This window comes from Staurois parvus, unplaced genomic scaffold, assembly GCF_062004578.1.
Source record: "Staurois parvus isolate SC_StPar_1 unplaced genomic scaffold, SC_StPar_1.0 ptg000290l, whole genome shotgun sequence".
In the NCBI taxonomy this organism is placed as follows: domain Eukaryota; kingdom Metazoa; phylum Chordata; class Amphibia; order Anura; family Ranidae; genus Staurois; species Staurois parvus.
Window position 1 is genome coordinate 1,073,740 of NW_028318086.1, and position 26,261 is coordinate 1,100,000.

The following is a 26,261-nucleotide window of genomic DNA, read 5'->3' on the forward strand; positions in this document are numbered from 1 at the left end:
TAACCACAGGGGGAAGGGGGGGTCTGTATACAAATAACACCCACTGCTCCAGACTGATGTCCACCCATTAAGGCATTTTGATATTTGCATAACTCCTCCCAAGATCCAGCCCACTGCTTATATTAGGGCTGAAGGCTCTTGAGAGGAGTACTGAGGCAGGGTGCGGTGATGTTTTTAAGAAGCTATGTACTACACCCTGATCGTCCCTCCCACCAGCCATGATCTGCCTTGCATTGCATCGAAAAACACAGAGACCCAGTGTTGAGACGACTAAGTTTTTAAAATAAGGTATGGAATGAAAAGAGAAATATTTCATTATGTTGAGGGAAGGAGGAACTAGGGGGATAAAAGCAGAAGAAAGATTTGATTGGTAAATTCCCCCCACTTGTCTCACTGCATTCCCCATCCCTGATCAATCACTGCTGGGATAAAGGGTTACACACTCTGGGGTTCGTTTACTAAAGCTGGAGAGTGCTAAATTTGGCTAATTTCTGCATAGAAACCAATCGCATTCCAGTTTTATTTCCAAAGCTTAGTTGAATAAACTGTAACCTTCCTAGCGGTCTGATTATGTCCATATTTCTGTGCTCAAAGCGGTACATTTTTTTGCATGGAAATATGTTTTTTTTATTTTTTTTATTGTAGGCCTGTAATTTTTAGGAATAACTCACTGAAATCTGTCCGAACAAGAGTCTAGTAAACATCCCGGGTATGATAAAACTTGAAACACGAAATCATAAATTATAATTTAATAAATAACCATAAAAAATAATAATATAATAATAATAAATGTAATTCAATAATATAATCAAACCAAAAACACTGAAATGTGAAATAGAGCGCCAAGTTCACACATCGCTGAGCAAAGTCGCAGAATCGTTTTCAGTGTCTGATGAGGAATTTCCCCACGAATCATTATCACTCAATTCTGCAAGTGGTTCTGATTTACTATCGCTGTTCTCTAGCCGGTCTAAAACTGCTTTTGACCTAAAGGGACGCTTTTTAGACGCCATGGACGTTTCTCAGTTTCCAGGCAGAAAGAACAGTAATAATGCAGGCAGGGCGCCGGACAAAGCACTCGGGACAAAATGTATGTGAAATTCCCGCAGGTTCCGTCCCGACGTCGCAGGGAATGGAACCCAGAAGACAGATGCCGGCATCGGCTGGAGGACATTACAGGGGACACTGCAGGGGGGACATCGCAGGAGCGCAGGACAAGGTAAGTGAAGAAGAGATCCCGGAGCAGCGCCGTAGGGTATTCCCGAGTGTAGCTCGGGGTTACCGCTTGTGGTGCTGAAACTTTACACCGAGCTACACACAGAAATACTGAGTTTTTTAGAGCATTTCACATTTAGCAGAAACGCATTACAGTCCATTTAACATAGTTTTCCTATGGATCTAATTCACATCTGTGTGTTTTGAGCCGGTGCATTTTTTGGAAAGGGTTAGGGACCTTTTTTTTTTTTTTTCTATCTTTCCTGCTGCAGATTGTGTTTTGTATGTAATAGACTTCAGTGGACCAGCACCAAAAACTCAAGTGTTGTGTCTTTGATGCGTTTTTCTGGCTAATAGCAAAGTATGACAGTTCTGTTCATGTTGTGCAACTTTTGATGTGACTTTACACTCTCTAGCACTCAAATAGCATCAAAGTCACATCAAAGTAGTGCAGGAACCTTTGTGTGTCCAAAGTCACATGTTGGGTTAAGGGCTAGGGTTAACCCCCGGTTCACATCTGTGCGGGTGGTGCCGCTGCGGATCCACACAAAAATCCATGCAGCCGCACCACCCGCACAGAGAATTGCGGACCTGTGGTCGGGTGCCATTAGTTCTAATGGCACGCCGCCCGCACTGGGAAACGCAACCGTACTGGGAACCGAGGTTCCTATGCGGGCTGTGTTTTCCAGAGTAGTGCAGGGACTTCTTCCCTGCGTGTCACGGGCACGGGAGTCCATTCACATGAATAGGCTCTCGTGCCTGAACAAAACGCGGCCCACACGGCCGCATACAGTTGTGCTCAAAAGTTTACATAACCTGGCAGAAATTGTGAAATTTTGGCATTGATATTGTAAATATGACTGATCGTGCCAAAAAATGCTCTTTTATTGAAGGATGATGATCATATGAAGCCATTTATTATCAAATAGTTGATTGGCTCCTTTTTAATTCCTAATGATAACAGCATTCACCCAAATGGCCCGGATCAAAAGTTTACATACCCTGGAATGTTTGGCATATTCAAGTGTTTGGACATTTTTTTTATGTCATTTTCAATTACCTTGTTACGCAGGACTTTTGACAGTTCTTTTCTGATCCCCATGGCTCAGTATCTAGTAAGTGCTTCCATGTAAGAGCTAACAAACTCATTGACTATTTATACGCTGACACTAATTGCCATTGAAAAAGCCACAGATGTGGGACATTAACCTCTAATTGGCATTTTTAACCTGTGTGTGTCACCTTGTGTGTCTGTACCAAGGCCAAACATTCCAGGGGAGGGAAACTTTTGATCCGGGCCATTTGGGTGATTTCTGTTATCATTATGATTTAAAATGGAGCCAAACAACTATTTGATAATAAATGGCTTCATATGATCATTATCCTTGAATAAAAGAGCATTTTTTGGCATGATCAGTCATATTTTCATTATCAATTCCAAAATTTCACAATTTCTGCCAGGGTATGCAAACTTTTGAGCACAACTGTAGGTGTGAACTGGGGGTTAGGGTCTTAACCTAACATGCGACTTTGGACACACAAAGGTTCCTGCTCTACTTTGATGTGACTTTGATTCGACTTAAGTGCCAGAGAGTGTAAAGTCGTATGAAAGTTGCATCAAAGTCACACTACATGAAGGGAACTGTCATACTTTCCTGTTGGCAAACCCCCTCCCCCACAAAATGCATTAAAGCATCAAAAAGCATGTTCCAAAACGCGCTATAAAAACGCATCAACCGCAACATGCATAGATGTGAATCAGATAGAAATGGTAACGCCCACCTGAAGTGCTGTGTAGTAAAGTGTTTCTATTCTGATACATAAAAATCATTCAGAGCTGTAAGATACAGTCAGGTCCATAAATATTGGGACATCGACACAATTCTAACATTTTTGGCTCTATACACCACCACAATGGATTTGAAATGAAACGAACAAGATGTGCTTTAACTGCAGACTGTCAGCTTTAATTTGTGAGGGTATTTACATCCAAATCAGGTGAACGGTGTAGGAATTACAACAGTGTGCATATGTGCCTCCCACTTGTTAAGGGACCAAAAGTAATGGGACAGAATAATAATCATAAATCAAACTTTCACTTTTTAATACTTGGTTGCAAATCCTTTGCAGTCAATTACAGCCTGAAGTCTGGAACGCATAGACATCACCAGACGCTGGGTTTCATCCCTGGTGATGCTCTGCCAGGCCTCTACTGCAACTGTCTTCAGTTCCTGCTTGTTCTTGGGGCATTTTCCCTTCAGTTTTGTCTTCAGCAAGTGAAATGCATGCTCAATCAGATTCAGGTCAGGTGATTGACTTGGCCATTGCATAACATTCCACTTCTTTCCCTTAAAAAACTCTTTGGTTGCTTTTGCAGTATGCTTTGGGTCATTGTCCATCTGCACTGTGAAGCGTCCAATGAGTTCTGAAGCATTTGGCTGAATATGAGCAGATAATATTCCCGAAACACTTCAGAATTCATCCTGCTGCATTTGTCAGCAGTCACATCATCAATAAATACAAGAGAACCAGTTCCATTGGCAGCCATACATGCCCACGCCATGACACTACCACCACCATGCTTCACTGATGAGGTGGTATGCTTAGGATCATGAGCAGTTCCTTTCCTTCTCCATACTCTTCTCTTCCCATCACTCTGGTACAAGTTGATCTCGGTCTCATCTGTCCATAGGATGTTGTTCCAGAACTGTGAAGGCTTTTTTAGATGTCGTTTGGCAAACTCTAATCTGGCCTTCCTGTTTTTGAGGCTCACCAATGGTTTCCATCTTGTGGTGAACCCTCTGTATTCACTCTGGTGAAGTCTTCTCTTGATTGTTGACTTTGACACACATACACCTACCTCCTGGAGAGCGTTCTTGATCTGGCCAACTGTTGTGAAGGGTGTTTTCTTCACCAGGGAAAGAATTCTTCGGTCATCCACCACAGTTGTTTTCCATGGTCTTCCAGGTCTTTTGGTGTTGCTGAGCTCACCGGTGTGTTCCTTCTTTTTAAGAATGTTCTAAACAGTTGTTTTGGCCACGCCTAATGTTTTTGCTATCTCTCTGATGGGTTTGTTTTGTTTTTTCAGCCTAATGATAGCTTGCTTCACTGATAGTGACAGCTCTTTGGATCTCATCTTGAGAGTTGACAGCAACAGATTCCAAATGCAAATAGCACACTTGAAATGAACTCTGGACCTTTTATCTGCTCACTGTAATTGGGGTAATGAGGGAATAACACACACCTGGCCATGGAACAGCTGAGAAGCCAATTGTCCCATTAATTTTGGTCCCTTAACAAGTGGGAGGCACATATGCAAACTGTTGTAATTCCTACACCGTTCACCTGATTTGGATGTAAATACCCTCAAATTAAAGCTGACAGTCTGCAGTTAAAGCACATCTTGTTCGTTTCATTTCAAATCCATTGTGGTGGTGTATAGAGCCAAAAATGTTAGAATTGTGTCGATGTCCCAATATTTATGGACCTGACTGTAACTTCACTTTTGTTGAGAACAAATATTCCCTCCTTGTCATTTCTGTCCACAGCGAGCAACTTCATTTTGATACTCATTTCAGAAGAGTTGTCACCCATGTGGTTTGAACCGGCTTTGTGCTTGCTGTGCAGAGCGTCTGGTTAGCTCTGCATAGAATACTTCCTGCCCCCCACTGCTCCTCTCCTCCGGGGGAGGGGATCGCAGAACTGGCTGTCAGTGTATAGTCGGGTCCGACTCTGTATCCATTGTTTTTATGAATAGGCTTTCACCATTTGACATCCGATGTAGCTGTTAATTTTTGAAACTGGCTTGGCCATGTGGGGCTCCGCCCCCAGAGTGCTGTGAACGAATGAACTACATGTGCCGACATCCTTTACAGCTGTCGTCTTGTAGTTCTCAATCAACAGTAGCAGTAGTAGTTCATTGAGTCTTCATGGCTCTATCTGCTTGCCTTACAAGATGTACGGGCACATAGATACTCTTGACGGTTTGCCGGAGTCCTGCATAGCACCAGTGATTTGCGGGTGCAATGCTTTCCAGGCTCGAAAAAAACAAATGCACTTTTTTTTACCTGCAAAAAAAATAGGAATTTATTATTTATTATTAATTTTTCTAACCTGCAAAAAAAGGAATTTATTATTAATTTGATTTAACATGCAAAAAAAGGGAATTTATTTATTATTCTAACGTGCAAAAAAGGGAATTTATTATTAATTTTTTTTAACCTGCAAAAAAGGGAATTTATTATTTAATAATTTTTTATAACCTGCAAAAAAATGGGAATTTAAAACAATAAGTTCATTAAAAAATAATTATAATAAAGTAAAAAAAAAAAAAAAAAAAATGTAACAAAAATGGAACTCCATTGGCCTGCACTCACCCACAAATGCAAACGTGCACACGTGTATGTAGAACACAATTGCACGGCATGAGTGAGGTATCGCTGATAACCTAGGGTTGAGAGCAATCCTTTTAGCACCATAGCTCAGAGTTAACTCTAAACTAAAGAACAGTAAAGACTTTTAACCCTTGCTCTGCCTGGTCCATATGTCATATGGATCTGACAGTGGAGGGTTTTTACCCTCTGCAGCCATGGGGAGTGCGTATATATGACAAGCCAACCTCAGCCTGTCAGATGAAAAAAGCCTTAGCGGTATCACCAGAACTCCTTCGTAATGATAAATTGATGATCTATATGGGGCTTTTAAAGCTTCAGCTATAGTAAATGTAGGGTACTGAACTTTGTCATCATTTCACAGACGAATGCAAATTTAAGGTTTGATATGTTGGGTATCTATTTACTTGGTACAACCTCATCCTTTACATTTTACCAAAGAATTGGGCAATTGATTGCATTTGAATAAATATATAGAAAGTGCAGCGCTAAAATGAGTGAATGAAATTATAGTGAAAATAAAGTGCAAAGTCAATATGATATATATATATATATATATATATATATATATATATATATATATATATATATATAGATAGATAGATAGATATCTCTATCCATTCAGTCGTATCCGACCCTTGGCGATTGCATGGACCGTCGCTCGTAAGCGACCTTTTTCCATGAATTCTCTTAGCAATTATTTTTTACAGGGTAGGCTGCCAGGTCTTTCCCCAACCCCCACCATGCAGGAGATCCCACATGGCCAGGGATGCAATATGACATGACATATAGCAGGGTAGATTTGTATTTGAAAGACCCACAGTATATTTGAAATGTATTTTTAAAAATATTTTTCATATATTTTGTAATAAAAACACATTTCAACGTTGTGTGTGTGTGTTGTATATGGCACTGATCCCATTCTGGCCGGTGACCTCAATGCAGATTAATAGCACCTCTTTATTTATCAAGTTCAGAAAACAATACTTACCCTACGTGCAAAATCATAATATTGTGTTCGTCAATAACCTAAAACAATCATATAAAATTGATGTGGATAACTTGTATTTATCAATATTAGCTATCCCCCATATGTGTCTCGGTGTCCTTTCATATGTTCACTCACAGTATTCAGGCGTTATAATTATGTGCTCTCAAACTTGCAATCACTTCAGAGCGAAAACAAACAAAAAGCACACAAACCTTGCGCATTACCTCCAGTAAACCAAAATTTATTAGCTACAGAATAATACTCACAAACAATGAAGAATATCAAGCATGTAAGTCCTCAAGGGGACAAAGGATTCAAGCAGCCTATGCGAGTCCCATCAGAGCTCTGATGAAGAAGGGATGCCCTTCGAAACGCGTCATCTTTTCCCTGAGTGACCACTCTTATGATGGGACTCGAGCAGGCTGCTTAAATCCTTAGTCCCCTTGAGGACTTACATGCTTGATATTCTTCATTGTTTGTGAGTATTATTCTGTATCTAATAAATTTTGGTTTACTGAGGTAATGCGCAAGGTTTGTGCGCTTTTTGTTTGTTTTCGCTTCACAGCATTGGTCGGGCTTCCCCAGCCTTGTTTGGAGCTGCACAAACCCATATTCACTGGTGGTAGAATCTTTCAAGTTCTGGTTTCATCTGTCTACCCCTGGTTGGGTCATAGAGCGCAAGAGAGTTCGTTTCCTTGCAATCACTTCATGCATATCCCAGAACATCAATCAGATGCCTTCACCTTCTTTTGTATGACCTAAAAAATATTAGGTCTGTTGTGCCTTTCCCTTTAAACCGGGGTCAGAATAACCATGACTGGTAATCCTCTCTGCAGTTTCCAGGAATCTCAATCCACATCCATCCTCCTACAATAAATGAATTGCATCCAATAGCTCAAAAAGAGCTCAAAAACAATCATAGCGCTCTTTGCTACACCACCTTTAAAAAAGATTAAAACCACACTCACCATAAAATGTGCACACTTTCTGGTACACTGCAGATTACAAGGCTGTGTTCACCTTAAGGTACATTGACTTTGGTCACTAACAAGATACCTGAACTCTCCCTTTTCAGTTTGCGGCATGACATCATTGGATCCTCCCTACGCGTTGTCACTTCATCATGTGACTTCATCAGGGGTTAATCTATTTATGTTAATGATGGCTCTAGGTCCACCCCAATCAGAAGCCCAATTTATGATCATAATGGTAAAAGATCATTCAGGGCTGTCGGGCTGTGTCTATGTGCGGTTGCTTGTAAATGCGCACAGCCCTGGCAGATGGATTGCACAGCTCTGCAGGGCTGAGTGATGGTTTACTCTCTTGAATGATCTATTGGTGATGTTGGGGCTGGGACATGGTCCTCCAAGGCTGCCTATACATTGTTAATAGTAACACATCACTCAGTACAGCTCCACCCCAATCTGAAGCCCAATTTATGTTCATAAAGGTGAAAAGATCGTTCCGCGCTGCCTGGCTATGTGGCTGCTTGCAAACACACACAGCCCTGGCAGATAGATGGGGCGGGGACATGGTCCTGCAAGGCTGCCTATACATTTTTTAATAGTAGCACATCACTCATTACAGCTCCACCCCAGTCTGAAGCCCAATTTATGTTCATAAAGGTGAAAAGATCGTTCCGCGCTGCCTGGCTATGTGGCTGCTTGCAAACACACACAGCCCTGGCAGATGGATTACACAGGCCCACAGTGCCGATTGATATTTTAGTGTTATGAACGAACTTTCACCAATGTCTGGGTTGGGACATGGTCCTGCAGTGCTGCCTGTTCATTCATTACAGTAGAACATCACTGCAGAGCTGTGTGATCCATCTTCCGGGGCTGTGTGTGTTTACAAGCCGTCACCCATGGACACACAGCTTGCGTGATCCTTATCACCCATAATTCCATCTCCTTGCGAGCAGCGTGGTGGGAGAGCAGCAAGGACAAACTGTTCAACCGCGCTGCTTACCAACTGTAGGAGAGATCTTAACAGAAATAAATGTGAATGCACTTTGGCCCATGGGGGAATAAGTAGAAGTTTAAACATTTTCGTGGGACTTTTTTTTTTTACTTTTACATGGGGATGATCTTCTGATTTCCACCGAGCTATGGTAAGAGAAGATGGGTTCATCCATTAAATGGCTGTGGCTTTACGGGCCCTAAATAACATTTTATCTCGGAAGTATTATTCTAGTGCGAGTGTTTATTTGTTTTTCAGGTGCCCGGTGTGAGGCGAACACATTTGATGGGGAGCGATGTTTGTACGGTGCGCTTAGTGACACCATCCGCAGATTGCTAAAAGAATACAAGCGAATCACAGCAAAGTGTATGCAGAGAGATTATTATGACGACTTCTTGCAGAGGTATGCCGAGCATGGGACCAGCAATCTGATTGAAAGTAAAGCCATAAATGATCAATGAAATCAATTGTTCTAAAAATGTTGCAGTCTGCATGTTATATATGGTACACCTCACGTGTAGCGTCACCTTCAGCATTATTTTCCCAAAAGCTCCCTACGCAATTCCATGAATAGAACATACAGTACCAGAGCTCCTCCTTTTTTTTTTTTTTTTTGCTTCAAATGTTTCGCCTGTTCCCATTACACATGCAGCTGGGGGGGGGGGGGGCCTCTTCACACCTCGATCACTCTCTGTTTGCAGTATAAGCTTGACACTAACATTTCACACTCTCCAGCACTTTGGGCTGTTCTGTGCGCATTCACATTGCGCTCCATCCTGTAGCTGCAGCAGGTAAGCCCGAGCCAGAATGTACACTTTAATTTAAATGTTACTAAACCCCCAACAGTACAATCAGTCTGTATATGCAGTAGCGCATGCTTGTTATACTCACTGTGGAACCAAAGGGGTTAATCATCTGCATTGTGTAAAAAGGCTGTTTGATCCTGTCTTCTCTGATCCTCCCCTTCTACTGTCCCCAATCCATTTGCTGATAGAGCCCTAGGAGGCACACTGCACATGCTCTCTTTGGTGTGTATTGCTAGGGAGGGGTTTTTTTTCTTGGGAGACTGCATGTGATCAGCACAGGGCCTATCGGCACTATCCAGACAGGTCAAGGATTTTGCATTCTTCTAGAGCAGAATGAAAACTACAAGCTTTAACCAGAGCTCTGCTGGTCCTGGGCTTAGTAACATTTTAAAATAGGAAACCTTGAACTGTATTTAGGCAGCACAGAAGTCAAGGGTTCAGTTTTTCATCCCGCTACATCTGTACCGATCCCCCTCTAGTCCCTTTTTGCCAGTAACTCGGTGATTCTAGAATGTGCTTGCTGGCAATATTGGAATACTGCTGTTCCACTTAAATTAAACAATAGGTATTTCCCCAGACATCTGAATTAGGATGCAAATCGGGGTTTTCTCTGTCTCTTCAGGTTTTTGGAGCAGGGCTCCTATAGTGACACCATGTTCCTGGTCCATGGGATGTCATTCTGTGCTCACCGCTGCGTCCTTGGTGCTCGAAGCCCATATTTCGCTGAAATGTTTGAAACCAAATGGAAGGGAAAGAATATGATTGGTCTCAAACATCCGCTGGTAAGAACGCAGGAAAAACAACAAACATTTGTGTTTCAAATTTTTATATATATATATATATATTAATAATAATTTTTTCATACAGTATGATTGAAATGATTAGAAGCAGAATTTGTTTTTACCATGCAATACTGTTTTATAACCGCTAGATGTCAGCCTATACTACCGCATGTAAAAATCAGCCTTTTTTTTTTTTTTGCTAGAAAATGATTTAGAACTTCCAAACATTATATATATTTTTTAAGCAGAGGCCCTAGAGAATAAAATGATGGGTGTTTCAGGTTTTTATGATCTGATTATTTGACATTTCAAACGCAATTTTAAGTTTTTTTGTTTTTTTTTACATACTATAATGAATTTTAATGCACAAAAACCCAATATGTTACCCAATTTGTATATAAAAGATGCCAAGTAAATAGATACCAAACATGTCACACTTTAAAAGTACGTATGCCCATGGAATGATGCCAAACGATGGTACCTGAGAATCTCCATAGGTGACACTTTAAAAGTCTTTATGGGTTACCAGTTTAGAGTTAGAATTATTGCTCTTGCTCTGACGTTTGCGGAGATATTGCACACGTGTGGTGTGATCGCCGTTTACATGTGTATGCGGGACTGACGTGCTTTTGCGCTTGAGCACAGTGGTGCTTTAAAATTTTTTTTCTCTGTTTCTTTTTTTATCACTTTTTTTTGCTATCCGCAGGGATGAACAACGTCCCTTGTGATATGGGCTGTGACAGGTCCTCTTCTGGAGAGGTGGGGGTCTATTAAACCCCATATCTCTTCTCCAAAAGCAGCTGATCAAATTGAAATTGGTTGTAAAAATAATCCAGCGGAGCTACATACTAGTACGTCATATGGACACGAAGTGATTAGAATGCAATTATTATTATTTTTTTTTTTTATTAAAATGTTAATGTTTTAAAAAAACCTTTTCGTTTACCCTGTACACATAGTTATGTATTATATTCCCACTCTATATGAATTTTAAATGTTTTTCCTGGTTTTACATTGCTGGCCATGTTATCTCATAAAAATCCATCCAGATGGGTTCTGTCGTGAAACAGTAGCAGTTTCTATCATGAAGCTCCCACACTGGGACCATGCGTCTTTGCCTAGAGTCAAAGGGTGACTCCACTTTTGTGGGGGGAAAAAAACCCAAATTTCAAAAAAGGACATACTGGGGTGGATCTACTAAATCTGGTGCTCTCAGAATCTGGTGCAGCTGTGCATGGTAGCCAATCCGCTTATAAGTTCAGCTTGTTCAGTTAAAACTTTGGCAATAAAACCTGGAAGCTGATTGGTTTCTATGCTGAGCTGCACCAGATTTTGCACCCTCCGTAAACCAACCCCATTGTGTATCCATCCCATATTGTAGTTTAATGTTACCTTTCATTTTCCGTAAACTTCAATAGCGACCTAGAGGTGTTCTGTGCATAGTACAAAAATGTCTTTTCCTGTTTGTGTGATTGGCTTACTGATTTTTTCCACCTCCTCCAGTCAGAGAATGCTTTGCATTCATTTGGAATGCAAAGCATTCTCTGACTGGCGCCCATGGTGAGCGGATGACCTCCCGTGTTCACAATGCAGCAGGATAGCTGATCGGCATAGGACCAAGAAGCTAGCATGGAGGAATGGAGGAATGGTACTTCTACAGTGATTCAAGCTTCTAGAGCAGGAATCACTAAATGGTGGAACGCTGTCTGGATCTGGACTGAGTCACTGTCCCATCCGGACCGCAGTGGTAGTGTGATTTAGAAGCACTAGTTGAGTGTGTGTGGGGAGGGGGCAGAGAGCACTAGTGTGTGCATGTGAGGGGGCACTATTTGTGTGTGTGTGTGTGTGTGTGTGTGGGGGGGGGGGGGAGCAGAGGGCACTATTGTTTGTGTTGGGGCAGAGGGTATTATTGTGTCTGTGGCGGGGTAGGGGGGTTAGAGGGCACTAGTTTGTGTGGGTGGCGCAGAGGGCACGTGTGTATGTGTGTGTGTGGCAGGGTAGGGGAGGCAAAAGGCACTAGTGTGTGTGGCGGGGTAGGGGGAGCAGAGAGCATGTGTGTGTGGGGCACTAGTGTGTTTGGGGGGAACAGAGGGCACTAGTGTGTGTGTATGTGTGGGGGGGGGGGCAGAGGGCATTATTGTGTCTGTGGCAGGGTAGGGGGGATACAGGCCACTAGTGTGTGTGTGGCACAGAGGGCACTAGTGTGTGCGAGTGGCGGGGTGGGGGTGGGGCAGAGGGCACGTGTGTGTGGCGGGGTAGGGGGGGCAGAGGGCACTAGTGTATGTGTGACACTAGTGTGTTTGGGGGGGGGGGGGCGGCAGAGGGCACTATTGTGTCTGGCGGGGTAGGGGAGACAGAGGGCACTAGTGTTTGTGTGTGGGGGGGGGGGGGGTGTCGCAGAGGGCACTATTTGTGTGGGGGGCAGAGGGCATTATTGTGTCTGTGGCGGGGTATGGGGGATAGAGGGCACTAGTGTGTTTGTGTGTGTGGCACAGAGGGCACTAGTGTGTGCGAGTGGCGGGGTAGGGGGGGCAGAGGGCACGTATGTATGTGTGGCAGGGTAGGGGGGGCAGAGGGCACTAGTGTGTTTGGGGGGGGAGGGGGGCAGAGGGCACTATTGTCTGTGGCAGGGTAGGGGGGACAGAGGGCACTAGTGTGTGTGGGGGGGGGGGGCGCGCAGAGGGCACTAGTGTGTTTGTGTGTGTGTGTGTGTGTGTGTGTGTGTGTATGGCACTAGTGTGTTTGGGGGGGGCAGAGGGTACTATTGTTTGTGTGGGAGGGCACTATTGTGTCTGTGGAAGTGTAGGGGTGACAGAGTACACTAGTGTCTGTGTGGGGGGGGGAGGGGGGGTAGATCAGGGGGCACTATTGTTTGTGTGGGGGGGGACAGAGGGCACTATTTTGTGTGTGTGTGTGTGTGTGTGTGTGTGTGTGTGGGGGGGGGGGGGCAGAGGGCATTATTGTGTCTGTGGCGGGGTAGGGGGATAGAGGGCACTGGTGTCTGTGTGTGGGCGGTGCAGAGGGCACTAGTGTGAGTGTGGCGGGGTAGGGGGGGGCAGAGGGCACTAGTGTGTGTGTGTGTGTGTGTGTGTGTGTGTGTGTGTGTGTGTGTGGGGGGGGGGGGGGGGGGGGGACAGAGGGCATTATTGTGTCTGTAGCGGGGTACGGGGGGATAGAGGGCACTAGTGTGTGTGTGTGTGTGTGTGTGTGGGGGGGGGGGGCGCGCGCAGAGGGCATTATTGTGTCTGTAGGGGGGATAGAGGGCACTAGTGTGTGTGTGTGTGTGTGGGGGGGGGGGGGCGCGCGCAGAGGGCATTATTGTGTCTGTAGGGGGGATAGAGGGCACTAGTGTGTGTGTGTGGCACTAGTGTGTTTGGGGGGGGGGACAGAGGGCATTGTGTCTGTGGCAGGGTAGAGGGGACAGAGGGCACTAGTGTGGGTGGGAGTGTGGCACGGGGCACTAGTGTGTGTGTGTGTGTGTTTGTGTGGGCAGAGGGCACTATTGTTTGTATGTGTGTGTGTGGGGGGGGGTAGGCAGAGAGCACTATTTTGTGTATGTGGAAGATGGGGGGGGGGGGGGGTGATGTGCAAGAGGGCAGAGGGCACTACTGTAGGGGAAGGGGAAGGTGGGAGCAGATGATGCTACAACATTACACTACATAGTAGTGTACAACAAAGTACACTACTATGGAAAGTGATGTGAAGGGGGGACTGTGATTGATATGTAGGGGGGGGGGGGCTGATGACACTGATGTGAGAGCAGGATTGTGATATGTAGGGGGGGGGGCTGATGACACTGATGTGAGAGCAGGATTGTGATATGTGGGGGGGGGGGGGGCTGCTGACACTGATGTGAGAGCAGGATTGTGATATGTGGGGGGGGCTTATGACACTGATGTGAGAGCAGGATTGTGATATGTAGGGGGGGCTGATGACACTGATGTGAGAACAGGATTGTGATCTGTAGGGGGGGCTGTAATGTACATGACCCTAGTCACTTTATTCATCGAATCTCAGTCATTTGAGGTCGCTGCCCTCGCTCTGGCGGATCCTACTAGTACGGTATATACATAGTTCCATTGGTCCGATGTAACCTGGAATTCTTCTTTAATTTCTTGTATTTCACTTTTTCTTCACTTATTATTGGAAGTCCCTTTTTCCTGTCTAATAAGAATACCGGCTTTGTGTTGCTCGCTCTCATACAAGGCTTTACGTTTCATACCTAAACTAGCTGACCGCTTTGCTTTGAGGTGTAAACGGGTCAGAACATTGTAAACGGTTGCTTTACCTGTTTTTTCATACAAATCACTCCCTGCCCCGTGTTTTCTGGAAACATTCAAGGTTGTTGGAAGCTGATGGCAGTTTTCATTGTACATTAGGTATAAAATGTTGAACGTGCATTACTTTCAGTATTGGGAAAATGACCAGAAGCAGGTGGTGCTTTAATGTATTCTAAAATGTCTTTTTTAATTTCAGATAAATCCGGCAGCTTTTGGCTCCATTCTTCAGTACCTGTACACAGGTAGGTGACCGAGCGTATTCTTGGTGGATGTTGATCTTAAACCTAAACTCTGGACCTGAAAATTTTTCATTTAAAAATAAATTCCTCAATAGCCACAAAGGATATAAATCCACTGTTTGCACCAAATGCCTTTGCAAACCCAGATATTACCATGTAAAAATAGCAGTGACATCACTGTGCTATAAATGACCTGTGCAGAAGGCAGGGATGTGGGAGGGACCCAGTGCATCCCACCCACTGCAGGAGGGGGCGGAGACAAGACCAGTTACCCTGCACAAGGAGACAGAGCAGCAGTGAGCGGTCTTTATTACAGAGGTAAAGTCTTACACTGGATTACTGCACAGATCTGGAAGAAATACACAAACCTCATCAAGATTCAAGGAAGAACATGATGAATGGATTGAGACAATATTTGCTTTTCCCAGAGCTCAAATTTAAAGTCTGTCTAAAGCCGAGAACAAACCAGTAATGTATTGCAGCTTGCCAGGCTTGAGATGTGGTGTCTGCTTTAGTTTTCTTCTTTGCCTTTTTTTTTTTTACCTGGTGATCCTGCCACTAACACAATTCCTTTTCCAGGGTGTAAAGCCACATTTCTGTACTCTAATAAAGAGCAGCATAGTCACTGTAAGGCAGGTGTGCAGAACGCCGTTCCTCTCCTCATCTCCTTTACATAAAGAGAGGGCTCCTGTAGTCTCACAAACAACAAAAAGTGCCAACTGATAAGTCAACATAGGCAGTTATCTCACAAGATTTCTGGTAGAATCAAATCAAATGCACTGTAACGCAAAAAGCGTCCAAAACAAAACCGGTATAAACTGGGCTGTAAGTCCTGAACAGTTTAAAACTGAACTCAGTGCAAATTTTTTTTTCTCCATGCACTGTATGGGGGGGAAATAAATCTACTCACTGTGGAACCTAAGGGGTAATCCTCTGCATTGGGTAAAAAGGCTTTCATCCTGTCTTCTCTGATCCTCTCCTTTTTTCTGTTGTCCTCACTCTGTCTGCTGATAGTACAGAGCCCTAGGAGTCACTCTGCACATGCTCCGGTTGGTGTGTATTGCTAGAGAGTTTTGTGTTTTGTTTGTTTTTTTTTTTTCCTTTGGGAGAGTGCATGTGATCAGCACAGGGCCAATCAGCGCTGTCCAGACAGAGGATCAAGGGTTATGCAGCCTCATAGGACAATCGGAGCACAATAAAAATTCCTCCTACAAGCTTTAGCCAGTGCCCAGTTGGGCACTGATAGAAGTCAGGACTATATACTGCTGATGAGCAGTTTATATTTACTAAAATAATAGCATTTTCATGTTGTGTGTACTGTGGGAGACCAGATATATTGAATGCGGGGTCCAGGGAGACCGGATATAGTGAATGCAGGGTCCGGGGAGACCGGCTATAGTGAATGCGGGGTCCGGGGAGACCGGCTATAGTGAATGTGGGGTCCGGGGAGACCGGCTATAGTGAATGCGGGGTCCGGGGAGACCGGCTATAGTGAATGCGGGGTCCGGGGAGACCGGCTATAGTGAATGCGGGGTCCGGGGAGACCGGCTATAGTGAATGCGGGGTCCGGGGAGACCGGCTATAGTGAATGCGGGGTCCGGGGAGACCGGCTATAGTGAATGCGGGGTCCGGGGAGACCGGCTATAGTGAATGCGGGGTCCGGGGAGACCGGCTATAGTGAATGCGGGGTCCGGGGAGACCGGCTATAGTGAATGCGGGGTCCGGGGAGACCGGCTATAGTGAATGCGGGGTCCGGGGAGACCGGCTATAGTGAATGCGGGTTCCGGGGAGACCGGCTATAGTGAATGCGGGGTCCGGGGAGACCGGCTATAGTGAATGCGGGGTCCGGGGAGACCGGATATAGTGAATGCGGGGTCCGGGGAGACCGGATATAGTGAATGCGGGGTCCGGGGAGACCGGATATAGTGAATGCGGGGTCCGGGGAGACCGGCTATAGTGAATGCGGGGTCCGGGGAGACCGGCTATAGTGAATGCGGGGTCCTGGGTTTAGTAATACTTCAACATTAGGAAACCTAAGTATGTTATTTCAGCAAGCAGGTGGCCATGGAGTGTGTATACAATTTTTTTTTTTTTTTTTTTTTTTTCTATTTAGTTACATAGTTTAGCTGAAAAAAGACAAAAGTCCATCCAGTTCAACCATAGAACAAAAAAAAGATTTTAATCCTGTACCCACAGTTGATCCAGAGGAAGGCAAAAAAATTCAAAGTTCTGCTAAATGTATGGTACCATGTAACAAATATAAAGAAGGGTTTTTTTGCCAATTTGGCTGCAAAGGTGGAAATACACTTTAAAAATGCTTTTATAATGTGCATTGCAATTAACTCTTCGCATTTAGTGATGCCTAGAGGTGGCGCCACTCCTTAGTGCTTCTCCATTTCTCTGTGTCTGACCAGGTCGCATGGACATCAATGTGGAGCATGTGGAGGATTGCAAGAGGTTGGCTAAGCAATGTCGGCTGCAGGACCTCATTGAGGAGCTGGAGGAGAAATGTAAAAAGGTCTATGAATTTGGTAAGTTTTCTCCGGATCATAAAAAGTCTCAGCCAGCACAGGCACTTTACACCTAATGAAAATAAATAATACTAAAGGCAATATTTTCATTTTGTATAGATTAGATGAGGGTTATAACCCCTGTTGTGTTTTGTTTTGCCATCAGTTTTTTTTTGTTTTTTGTTTTTTTTTGCACATTGGGGAGATCTTCCTTCACTTCCTGTCCAATAGCCAAAACAAGAAGTGAGAGGGAATCCCTCCAAAGTGAGGGTATCCTGCGGCTGCAGGCATCATCCCGGTATAAGCACTGGAAATCCAGCAACTTATGGGTACATCACTGGGCGGGAAGTAGCTAAAGGGTCCGTTTATCCAAAGTTTTATCTCCCTGGGGTTTTATTGTGTAGCGTGTAAAAACAAATCTAAAGTGAAGTTGTGTTCACCCCACAGTGTCTTCCAAGCCGGGAACATGTGTAAAAGTTCTGACTGTGGAACCATCTGGAAATGGACGTCTGCAGGAGGATTTGGCGATGTTGGCAGACTGCGCGGTGCCAGCTGAGCTAAGGGTGAGTGTGTGTATGTACTGATTTTTTATTTTTTTTTTTGTGTATCTGTTCTAGCAGAACCTCAGGTAGATGGCCGCATACACTACACAGTTCTTCACATTTTATGTGATCGATTTACCTGCAGGTAACTTTTTTTACTTAATTTACTTCTAAAGAAAAATTCCAGGTATGGACATTTTTTACATGGTTACATTGATCCAGCTTGGAGCTATGGGCAGGGGAACTATTCAGAGAATGCTTTGCATTTTCGGAATGAATGCAACTCATTCTCTGACTGGATGAAGTAAAGAGTGCGACGTCACCCACCTCATCTACACCTCATCCAATCAGAGAATGCTTTGCATTCATTCAGAAAATGCAGATGAGGTGGGTGACGTCACACTCTTTACTTCATCCAGTCAGAGAATGTGTTGCATTCATTCCGAAAATGCAAAGCATTCTCTGAATGGTGCCTGGCCCGAGTGGCTAACCACCTGTGTTCACAATACCACAGTGCAGCTCCTCAGCATGGGACCCAAAGCAATCAGAAGTAATCAGCAATCAGAATCTGGAGTAGCAGTGTCTGCTACAGATAATTCCAACCTCCAGGGGCATCATCCAGGTATGGTAAGGTATGATTGGCTGGCACAGTGTCACATGGTCTGGAGCCAGTCCCACCAGCTGTTGATCGTTAGTAGAACCAAACACTGGCTTCAACAGCTCAGTTACACATATGCGCAGCGTGTGGATGTTAAAGCCCACCCTTTTGCCACCACACATACAGTACTGTGAAAAAGTTTTTTTCTTTTTGCATATTTGTCACAATTAACAGATTCAGATACAAACATAACCTGAATAAATACAAAATGTCATTTTTAAATGATTTTATTTATCAAGGGAAAAAAGCTGTCCAGATCTGCCTAGCCCTATGTGAAGAAGTAATTGCCCCCCTTGCTAAATCATGAATGAACTGTGAGTAACCACTTTCCTCAAGACTCTGCGAAGCCTCTAGCCTTCAGGACCCACACCAGGGTTTACCAATTTCTGAGGATACTGAAAATACAGTTTCTTCTGGCACAAGCACCCTGGATCCCCTCAATCTGCCTGAATGAGAAGGCTGGGTGACCCTTAACCCCTCTCACACAATGAATAGTGCAACCCATTGCACATAGAGCAGGTGCATTGGCATGCATTGCCCTAATGCATGGTCAAGTGTTTTATCATGCAAGTGTGAATAGGCTCTCAATGAGCTTGGAACTAGACAATCAATATTCCAATTCTAGTTTTTTTTTTTTTTTTCTTTTTAGACCTAGATGTGTGGCGATGCAATGGTTAACCAATACACTGAGTCTTAGGGATGACATTGTGGTAAACGGACAAGCGTCCGGCTGTGTGTGTAGGCGGTGGACACAGCCTGAACCTGTTCTCTGCCTGGATTTCATGCTGTCAGCCATTTGTGTCCAGCGTACTCAAAAGAATGGCCTTTAATCCCATTTGTAGGTTAAACGAGCAACAGAAACGTGGTATTTGTCGATTCCTCCGGGATTTCTGCAATTACAGAATAAGAGGCATTTTACCGCCACATGAGAGGGATTGACAGGAGCTATTAATGTCTTAGCGGGCCCCGGCTGCCCTCTCCCTCCTGCCTTCCAAATATAACTCCTCTCCGGGAACAGAATGTATTTGCCATGGTGATCTGGAGGTCTGGGTGTTCGTTGATGTGGACAGACTGGCCAGCAGAAGGTCAGATCTGTAAACCGTTAATATTGGAAAAATGACTGCCTTTCTTATAGCAACCTGTTGTATTCAGCATTCATGTGTTCATGTTTTTCCCACTTCCTCTTCAAACATTTTATTGTTTAATGAAAAGGGCTTTATATAGGATTAGGATTCTTTTATGCTTGTTTTTTATTTGCGATGGGGGGGGTGAGGGATGTAAGAAGTGGCTGAACCGCATTTTTGCCGCCCTCCACCCACTCCCCCTAAGCTGCATAGGCAGCCGTACAGGAGTAGGCTGCAAAGCTTTGTATCATGGATGAGCCATGTTTTTTACCTGATTGGATTCTGGAGTTCGGAGATTTCCATGAATTTTCAGAGGAAAGAAATCTCCAACCCAGTGTCCAGGCCTTCCAGAAGACCAACTGGTTGAAGTTGCTGGTTTCTTTTTAAAATGAAGGACCTGGTCATAATTCAGATCTCTTGTTAGGAGACAGGTGTGCTGCACTCAAGAGACAGTACTCTGGGCCAGTCCACACCACGTGAGGGCCATACAAACTACTGAGGACCATTATGAGTTGCTGCAATGAAATTTCAGCAAAATGGACTTGCTTGCTGCATAATTTTTTCACTTTGATTTTTGGGGTGTCTTTGAATTCAGTCCTCTGTAGGTCGATCATTTTTCATTTCCATCAAACGATGGGGCGTCCTTATATTATTAACACTTTACCCAGTCCATATCAGTATAGAGATCCAGCAGGAGATTTTTTTCCCTATTGGGATCTGATATATATATACACACACACACACCTCAAAAAAAATTAAGGGAACACTGTGAAAACATAAGTATTGGGACTTATGTCGGGGGAGGAGGCCTGGCTCACAGTCTCCACTCTAATTCATCCCAAAGATGTTCTATTGAAGTCAGGACTCTGTGCAGGTCAGTCAAGTTCCTCCACCCCAAACTCGCTCATCCATGTCTTTATGGACCTAGGCCATCCCCAAACTGTTCCCACAAAGTTGGGAGAATGAAAGTGTCCAAAATGTTTTGGCATGCTGATGCCTTAAGAGTTCCCTTCACAGGAACTAGGGGGCCAAGCCCAACCCCTGAAAAACAACTCCACACCATAATCCCCCCTCCACCAAACTTTATACTTGGCACAATGCAGTCAGGCAAGTGTTGTGCTCCTGGCAACCGCCAGACCCAGACACTTCCACCGGATTGCCAGACAGAGAAGCGTGATTGGTCACTCCAGAGAACACGTCTCCACTGCTCTAGAGTCCAGTGGCAGCGTGCTTTACACCACAGAATCTGCAGCTTTGCATTGCACTTGGTGATGTAAGGCTTGGATGCAGCTGCTCGGCCATGGAAACCCATTCCATGAAGCTCTCTACGTACTGTTGTGTTAATCTGAAGGCCACATGACGTTTGGAGGTCTTTAGCTATTGACTCTGTGCGCTTCAGCATGCGCTGACCCCGCTCTGTCTTATGTGGCCTACCACTTGGTGGCTGAGTTGCTGTTGTTCCCAGTTGCTTCCACTTTATTATAATACCACTAACAGTTGAGCGTGGAATATTTAGTAGCCAGGAAATGTCACGGATAGACTTATTGCACAGGTGGCCACCTATCACGGGACCACGCTTGGAGTCACTGAGCTCCTGAGAGCGACCCATTCTTTCACAAATGTTTGTAGAAGAAGCCTGCATGCCTAGGGGCTTGTTTGTACCTGTGGTCATTGAGGGGATTGGAACACTGTATCCAATGATTTGGAGGGATGTCCCATCACTTTTGGCAATATAGTGTGTGTATATGTGTATGTGTGTGTGTGTGTGTGTGTGTGTATATATATATATATATAATATACATACATATACAGTGGGGATCGAGAGTTTGGGCACCCCAGCTAAAAATTTGTATTAATGTGCATAAAGAAGCCAAGGAATGATGGAAAAATCTCCAAAAGGCATCAAATTACAGATTAGACATTCTTATGTCAACAAAAGTTAGATTTTATTTCCATCATTTACACTTTCAAAATAACAGAAAACAAAAAAATGGCGTCTGCAAAAGTTTGGGCACCCTGCAGAATTTATAGCATGCACTGCCCCCTTTGCAAAGCTGAGACCTGCCAGTGTCATGGATTGTTCTCAATCATCATATGGGAAGACCAGGTGATGTCAATTGCAAAGGTTTTAAATGCCCAGACTCATCTGACTTTGCCCCAACAATCAGCACCATGGGTTCTTTTAAGCAGTTGTCTAGAAAACTGAAACTGAAAATAGTTGACGCTCACAAAGCTGGAGAAGGCTATAAGAAGATAGCAAAGCGTTTTCAGATGTCAATATCCTCTTCGGAATGTAATTAAGAAATGGCAGTCATCAGGAACAGTGGAAGTTAAAGCAAGATCTGGAAGACCAAGAAAAATATCAGACAGAACAGCTCGCAGAATTGTAAGAAAAACAATTCAAAACCCACATTTGACTGCACGATCCCTCCAGAAAGATCTGGCAGACACTGGAGTTGTGGTACACTATTCCACTATAAAGAGATACTTGTACAAATATGGTCTTCGTGGAAGAGTCATCAGAAGAAAACCTCTTCTACGTCCTCACCACAAAAATCATCATTTGAACTTTGCAAATGAACATATAGACAAGCCTGATGCATTTTGGAAACAAGTTCTGTGGACCGATGAGGTTAAAATTGAACTTTGTGGCCGGAATGAGCAAAGGTACGTTTGGAGAAGAAGGGGCACAGAATTTAATGAAAAGAACCTCTGTCCAACTGTTAAGCATAGGGTTGGATCAATCATGATTTGGGGTTGTGTTGCAGCCAGTGGCACAGGGAACATCTCACGAGTAGAAGGAAAAAATGGATTCAATAAAATTTCAGCAAATTTTGGATGGTAACTTGATGCCATCTGTGAAAAAGCTGAAGTTAAAGAGAGGATGGCTTCTACAAATGGATAATGATCCTAAACACACCTCGAAATCCACGGGGGATTACATAAAGAGGCGTAAACTGAAGGTTTTGCCATGGCCTTCACAATCTCCTGACCTCAACATAATTGAAAATCTATGGATAGACCTTAAAAGAGCAGTGCGTGACAGACAGCCCAGAAATCTCAAAGAACTGGAAGACTTTTGTAAGGAAGAATGGGCAAAGATACCTCAAACAAGAATTGAAAGACTCTTGGCTGGCTACAAAAAGCGTTTACAAGCTGTGATACTTGCCAAAGGGGGCAGTACAAGATATTAACTCTGCAGGGTGCCCAAACTTTTGCAGACGCCATTTTTTTGTTTTCTGTTATTTTGAAAGTGTAAATGATGGAAATAAAATCTAACTTTTGTTGACATATTATAAGAATGTCTAATCTATAATTTGATGCCTTTTGGAGATTTTTCCATCTTTCCTTGGCTTCTTTATGCACATTAATACAAATTTTTAGCTGGGGTGCCCAAACGTTCGATCCCCACTGTATATATTGTTACACAGAGTATATAGTCATGCTTTACTGCAGTGCTGCAAACAGGTTACTAACTCTGCTGCTGAGAAATCAGGTTTGTGCAGGTCCTATGAGTTTAGCAAAGACTGCATTTGAATGCACTTTGCACATCTCATTTAGCCTGCTCAATTACCTGTTAAGTGGTGCCTCTATATAACGGGCCCCCTTTTTCTATTTTTAATCATAAAAAATCCAAAAAAGAAAAAAAAATTAAAGCCCATTTTCCCTAAATTGCCTGTGCGATTACAGCGGCATTGTTGTGTGTATAATACTGCTGTCACGTTTCAGGAAAGTCACACAAGTTAATAGCGTTGTGGGTAATTATGCTGTTCATCGTTATAAATGCACTTCAGACCTAATGCTTCCATTTTCCTGTCACTTCCAAATGGCGCGGATAACGTTTGTTATATCTGAGAATATAGAATGTTTTTCTCTTTGCTCACGCACCCGAGACATGTTTTCATTGTTGTTCTCTCCTTTTACTGAGGTCTAATTTTAGTTGTTGTGGAAAGGCAGGTTAACGTGTATTCATGGCGTGGATTATCTGCGCTGTTTATGTAATCTTTTTTTTTTTTTTGGTTTCCACGTGTATGCATTGGCCGTCCAATCAGAGCTGCCATTTTTTTATCGTGTAGTCTTCCATTTTTTTTATTCCGTATATCTATTTTAGAAAGCAGGCTTTCTATTGAAGTCCACCTGTGGTTTGGAAATCCATTTGGCGAGCCAAAACTTGACCAGACGTATTGGTAGTATGGTAATCTAGTTAGCACTATGGCCTTGTTTTGTCTGTACCAAGCGCATTTTTTGTGTGCAGTTTTTATGTCATCCCCGTATTGGTGTGAGCTTCTCTGTGCCCTGATAGGTCAGCTAGCTTGTTCCCAGTCTGGCCAGTGACTAAAAGTTGAACTCCAGCCTTCCCTTAAGCCTTGCATAGTTGTACATTCTTGTACTGTAATTACTACGAAGTCACTGCATACTGTGACTTTCTCAGTGTGCATTAGAAGTTGCAGCAAATCAGATGCAGCCACCTGAACTTTGCTAGCTATTTCCTCCCCAGCTTGACTGTCCTTAGCCCTCGCCTTTCCTTTATTGGATTTTATGTCTTTCATTCTAAAAGGCTCCGCATCCCATGTGGGTTTTGACCTCAGGCAGTTTGCATGCAAAGCCAACCTTCCTAGGAACACCCACTCCTCCATACTGACGTTTACCCATCGAGGCATTTTGATATTTGCATAACTACTCCCAGCAGCCACCCACTGCTTGCTTCAGGGCTGAGGGCCCTTGGGATGAGTACTGAGTCAGGGTGCTGTGATGTTTTCAGGAAGCTATGTACAGTACCCTGCTTGCCCCTCCCATCAGCCATGATCTGCCTACATTGCATAAAGCAGCATAGAGACCCAGTAATGACAACACTGATCTAAGATAAGGTATGTAACGAATACAGGTTTTTCTTTAAAAATCTCAGCATGTTGCTGAGGGACAAAAGAAGGAAGCAGAGAATGCCAAAAATATAAGAAGATTAAACTTCAGCTTTAAGCTTCTTTGGAGAGATTGACTTGAATGGTTTAACGCTGAACATGGGAGCAGGTTTTTATAAAGGTAAAATAGAAAAATGTGAAAATACCGGCAAGGACTGTGATGTTTTCTGCACAGGAGACAATAAGGCTCTATATAATGAACCATGTCTATTTTTATCATATAGATCCCCCCTCCTTCCAAAAAAAGGGTACCTGAACCCAAAGTTAAGATGTTGCTGTTTTATAGGGAACGTCTATACATGGAACATTTTGGAAATTTCCCATCTGTTCTTGGAGAGAGGTGGTTAGTGAAATCTTCAGACTGGGATACAGACACTACTTAAAACTGCATACAGGCTCTAACCACTACCCAGCCTCTGCAAAACTAAAAAGTTGGGTTTTTGACCAGCATTCCACTTTTCATCTCTTGCTACTCTTGGATTTAGGGTTGTGCCCTCCAGAGCCTGCATTGTGGATTTGCTGTTAGAGCAGCATTGCCAAAAGCTTTGCACACTGGGTTGAATGCTCTGCAAAGCACATTGGAGTATGTTGATGCTATGTAACGGGGTCAAGTTCTTGAACATGGGTTGTCCACAGCACTACACTATATGGCCAAATGTTGGTGGATATCTGACCATGACACCTACCTTGTTGGGGATACTGTTCCAAAACCAAGGCAATGGAGTTGCCCCCTTCCTACAGCAAGAACAGCCTCCACCTTTTTGGAAAGCCTTTCCACAAGGTTTCGGGGGTGTCTTAGGGAGTTTGTGTCAATTTGGCCAAAAGAGCATTTGGTCAGTTTTTTATCTTGGATGAGAAGATCTGGCTCACAGTCAGTATTCCAACTCATCCAGAAGGTGTTCATTAGGGCTGAGTACAGATATTGAATGTGAAAACCTGGCTCTCAATTGGCAATTCAAATAATCTCAAAGGTGTTCAGTAGGGTTGAGGTCAGGGCGCAGTGGAGGACACTTGAGTTTCTTCTCACCAAACTAGTCAAACCATGTCTATATGGAGCTGGTTTTGTACACAGGGGTGCAGTCATGCTAGAACAGAAAAGGGTTTTCTCTATCGGTCATTGAAGGACACAGCTAAAGTTCTCATGGATGGCTTTGATGCCATCAACTTTAGGAGCAGGACATTAGTGTAACTTAAACTAAAAGAATGCCTAAGGGGCAGCCCACTGGTAGTGGCCGAACTCCTGCAACCCAGGATTCAGTTTTTGCTTGGCGTCCTTCTCTGGTTGCTATCACGGATAGAGCAGGAGGGCATTCTGGTATTTCTGCTGGTTCTAGATTGGCCACATAGGGCTTGATTTGCAGGTCTCAGTCAGCTGCTGGCAAACTCTCCTTGGCAACTTTCACCTCTCCTGGGCCTCCTCTTTCAAGGTCCAATTTACCACCCTGCTACTCAGTTGCTGGCTCTAAGGGCTTGGCTGTTGAGACCCAGGTTGCTGAAGGACAAGAGTCTATCCCTTGCTTTAATTTCCATCATACTTCAGGCCCAAATGTCTACTCTGTTTACCTACTTTTAAACCTGGAATGCCTACTTTGCCTTTTGAGAATCTCTGGAGGTCCATCCCCCCCCCCCATGTCCTCCGTTGCCTGTATTCTGACTTTTCTTTAGAAGGGTGTGGATTGTTGGTTGGCCCTTAGTTTCATTAAGGGCCAGGTATCTGCATTGGCCATTCTTTTTCAGCATCCTCTGTCCTCTTTCTACCTAGTCTGTACCGTCATCTAGGGGGAACTTGAGTGGTTCTGTCTTCTAGGCCTCCTCTACCACCTTGGGACCTGAGCCTTGTTT

The 26,261-nt window shown here is 43.9% G+C and overlaps 1 protein-coding gene across 1 annotated transcript in view; it reads left to right on the plus strand.

The window, feature by feature from the left end:
- Window positions 1–26,261, plus strand: part of ABTB1 (ankyrin repeat and BTB domain containing 1) — a 40,596-nt gene that overhangs the window by 5,899 nt on the left and 8,436 nt on the right. Inside the window, exons 4-8 of the mRNA XM_089682453.1 lie at window positions 8,818–8,962; window positions 9,988–10,147; window positions 14,624–14,669; window positions 17,081–17,197; window positions 17,624–17,739. Coding sequence (XP_089538579.1) covers window positions 8,818–8,962; window positions 9,988–10,147; window positions 14,624–14,669; window positions 17,081–17,197; window positions 17,624–17,739 — 584 coding nt within the window. The remainder of the gene's footprint in view (window positions 1–8,817; window positions 8,963–9,987; window positions 10,148–14,623; window positions 14,670–17,080; window positions 17,198–17,623; window positions 17,740–26,261) is intronic.